General features: G+C 41.4%; 1 protein-coding gene across 1 annotated transcript; it reads left to right on the top strand.

Annotated features, from left to right (window-relative positions):
• The first annotated feature begins 1,596 nt into the window (after positions 1-1,596).
• On the top strand, positions 1,597-3,335 carry LOC141620412 (uncharacterized). Its single transcript, XM_074437289.1, has 5 exons — positions 1,597-1,827; positions 1,927-2,026; positions 2,198-2,558; positions 2,644-2,702; positions 2,842-3,335. The coding sequence occupies exons 1-5, from the start codon at positions 1,597-1,599 to the stop codon at positions 3,333-3,335; spliced, it is 1,245 nt and encodes a 414-aa protein (XP_074293390.1).
• Positions 3,336-3,571: the final 236 nt, after the last annotated feature.

The following is a 3,571-nucleotide window of genomic DNA, read 5'->3' as shown; positions in this document are numbered from 1 at the left end:
GGCAACGGCGCCAAAATTTGACACGGCTGTCGCAACCCTATCAAAAATAAAATCAATCGGCTCTAACTTATGCAGCAGAGGTAAGTCGGGTATTGTATCCACAGGGAGGCGGTCACTATCTACTCGTTATTCAGTCTGTCTATGGTCACAAAATGGGGGGTTTGAGTTGTTTGATAAGCTAAACTAAAAGTGCGGTAAAAATAAGGTGTGATCAAATGAGAGAGGAAAATGCTAGGATTTTCGGTTCGCCATGGTTTCCTAGGGATCTAAAATTAGGGTCAAAGGTCGGCATAAATTCGGTATGCAGGGTAGTGAAAAGGTCCTTCCGGTCCGCTATTCGCCCTAAAACATTACTAACTTAGCTTCCGCCCTCATTAGAACGCCCTAATGTTCACTGCAGGTCTTGCCCCTTCCAATCTTCCGATCTAGGTCAAGGCGTAACAAGATTAACTAGCTAAATGCGTCGACTCGAGCAGCTAATTACAGTTAATTACAGTGATTAACAACACAAACCAAATTCAGCCAAACCTAATCATCTAAATCTCAATCCCCCTAATCACCATGGCTCCCCTATACCCTAGCATAAGGGATCTAGCTACTCATAACTATAGAAAAAATAATAACGATAAGTAAAGCAATGATGAGCATGGTATTGAGAAAGATATGAAGAATTCGCATAAACTAAATACTAATAAACTAACAGCGATTAAGAGAAGAGAATTAAATGTTGCAAAGGGATTAAATTAAAATAAAAGAGAGAAAGAATTACACAAATCTAGTTTCGGAAAAGAGGCGTCGAACAAGAGTAAAAGCTGAATAATACCGTCTGAAGCATGTCCTTAACCTAATTACCTCTCTTCTATTTATAGGCGAGATATTTTATTAAACCTAGGATATTAAATAAACAAATTCTCGCAGGAAAATATCACGTCAGGTAACAAAGTACTCGATCGAGCACATTGAAACAACTCGATCGAGTAATCTTCCGCCAAAAACTCTCGATCGAGGACTTCTTCTTCTCGATCGAGGAACACCTTTTCAGCACCTCTCGATCGAACAAAGCAGATGTTCGATCGAGGACTGTTCACCACCCAAAAACATTCGATCGAGCGACATGGTCAGCAAAAGCTCTCGATCGATCAACTGCCACTGCATCAGCTCATTTGGACGTTGAATTGCTTCCAAGATGACTTCACGCATTCCAAGGGAGAAGTATTTCTGCTCCAAATCCACTCATCTCCTAATATGCATGCTAACGGGACAGTAAAAGGCATAATTCCGCTACTTTCAGGTCCATTCCTGCAATTAAAGCCAAACGAACCAAAGTAGACTATTCGGTGCATTTCTAATATATAACTACGAGAATCGCATAGAAATACGTGCATAAAAGGCTTAAAAAGACTATATAAAATGCACGTATCAGCCAGCTCACCAGACCTGTCTCTCTCCCTGAAATTAAGACTGCTCTTTTCAGTACTGGCTCTGACAAAAGTCCTGGCCCTGATGGCTGCTCATCAGCCTTCTTTAAGGATTCATGGGATCTTATTGGCCCTGATCTTTGCCTAGCCATTCAGAAATTTTTTTAGGACTAGAAAAATGAGTATGCAAGCTAACTCCATCCTCATCACCCTTATTCCTAAGAAGAAAATCAGTTGTCCTGTTATAGACTTCAGGCCCATATCATGTTGCACAACCATCTATAAGACTATCAGCAAAGTCCTGGTGACCAGATTGAAAGTTGTTCTTGCCTATCTGGTGGGCCCTGAACAAGCTGCCTTTCTGCAAGGGAGAAGCATCTTTGAAAATATTATGCTCTCTCAGTTACTTGTAAGGAATTACGCTAGGAAATATCTCACACCTAGAAGCCTCATGAAAGTTGATATCCAGAAAGTTTTTGACTCCCTTCAATGAGGCTTTATTCAACAGATGCTGCAGGCTCTCAATTTCCTTAATGTGTTCATTAAGTGGATTATGGGATGTATCTCTACTTCCTGGTTTTCCATTAAACTCAATGGGGCTACTCATGGTTTTTTCAAAGGGGAAAGTGGTCTTAGACAAGGGGATCCCCTATCCCCCTATCTTTTTGTCTTAAGTATGGAAATGTTATCAAGACACTTAAGGCGTCTGGACTCTCAACCCCTGGTCTCCCTCCACCCTAAGTGTGCTAAGCTTAAGCTTACTTATCTGATTTTTGCAGATGACCTCATGCTCTTTACCAGAGGAGATGGGCCCTCTGTTAAGGGTGTTGTTGGAATTCTGGAGAAATTTACTTCATGGTCTGGACTTCATGCCAATGTAAGCAAGACTGAGATTTATTTTGGAGCGGTCTCACCCACTATCAAAGCTCAGATTTTGCAAACTATTGGGTTTACTGAGGGCCAGTTCCCATTTATGTACCTTGGCATTCCCTTGAACTCTGTTAAGAACTCTATGCAAACTTATGGTGCTCTGATTACTAAAATTCAGAACTCCCTAATGCACTGGACAAACAACTTCCTGTCTTATGCTGGAAGGATTCAGATTTTGAACTCTATCATCTTTGGCATGACTAATTTCTGGTATGCCAGTGCCCTCTTGCCCAAGAATGTCCTAAAACTGATTTAACAAAATTTGTAAGGATTACTTCTGGAACATTGACACTAGGACTAGAAAACTGGTTTCCAAGCTTGGAAGGACATTTGCAGACCCTATATTGAAGGAGGGTTTAATATGAAAGAGCTCCTTTCCTGGAAAAAGCATTATTGGCTAAATGGATTTGGCTTTTGGATCATGACAGTACAGGGACTTGGGCTTAGTGGCATCGAGCCTACACCTTCCCTGATAGCTATATTTGGCACATAGGAATCAAAGACAGACACTCTAAGAGTCTTTGCAGTATTATCAAAGTAAAAGAGGAAATTATGCAAAGGACTGGCTCCATTGATGCTGGTCAGCTCCTTGTTACAAGCTGGGAAAAGCATGGTAAATTTAAAGTAGGATTAGCTTATGATTGGTTCAGAACTAAGGGGGATAATATCTCATGGGCTCCAGTGCTGCAAGGACGTACTGTCATTCCCAGACACAGGATTCCTGCTGCTCTTACTAATCTTGGTAACCTACCTACTGTGGACAGGCCGTGTTCTAGAGGCATGATCATGGTCAACAGATGTGCATTATGCAAGCAAATGGCAGAAACTCATAGGCACCTATTCTTGTGGTGCTCTTACTCTAGGCAAATTTGGCAAGGTCTTATGCATTGGATGGACATTTCCAATCGCAGTAATGACCTTAGAACTGAACTTAGATGGATGCAGAGCTCTAAGGGGAAGAGACACTGGAAGCATAGTTGGAGGTAGAGCTGCTTGGCAGCTGCTATATACCATATTTGGCAAGAACGGAATCACAGGGTGTTTGGAGGCAAATAGAGCACCACGGCTCAGCTTATTCACTTGATCAAGTTTGATGTAAGAATTAGACTTATGGGGTGTACTTCACATAGAGCATGTTCTAATATTGGCACTAGATTGTGTACTTAGCTTCCTTTTAGTAGGCAGATCCTAGTGGATAGATCTTTGTAAGTTTTTATCCTCTT

This window comes from Silene latifolia, chromosome X, assembly GCF_048544455.1.
Source record: "Silene latifolia isolate original U9 population chromosome X, ASM4854445v1, whole genome shotgun sequence".
NCBI lineage: Eukaryota > Viridiplantae > Streptophyta > Magnoliopsida > Caryophyllales > Caryophyllaceae > Silene > Silene latifolia.
The sequence above is the reverse complement of the archived record's forward strand: the minus strand, read 5'-3'. Positions and strand labels throughout refer to the sequence as shown.

Bases quoted from the DNA above. Each gene is read 5' to 3' on its own strand.
- LOC141620412 (XM_074437289.1), top strand. From the start codon at position 1,597: ATGAGTATGCAAGCTAACTCCATCCTCATCACCCTTATTCCTAAGAAG. The intron at 1,828-1,926 runs GTAAGGAATTAC...TTTATTCAACAG, and splicing joins TTATGCTCTCTCAGTTACTT to ATGCTGCAGGCTCTCAATTT. The intron at 2,559-2,643 runs GTATGCCAGTGC...CATTGACACTAG, and splicing joins TTTGGCATGACTAATTTCTG to GACTAGAAAACTGGTTTCCA.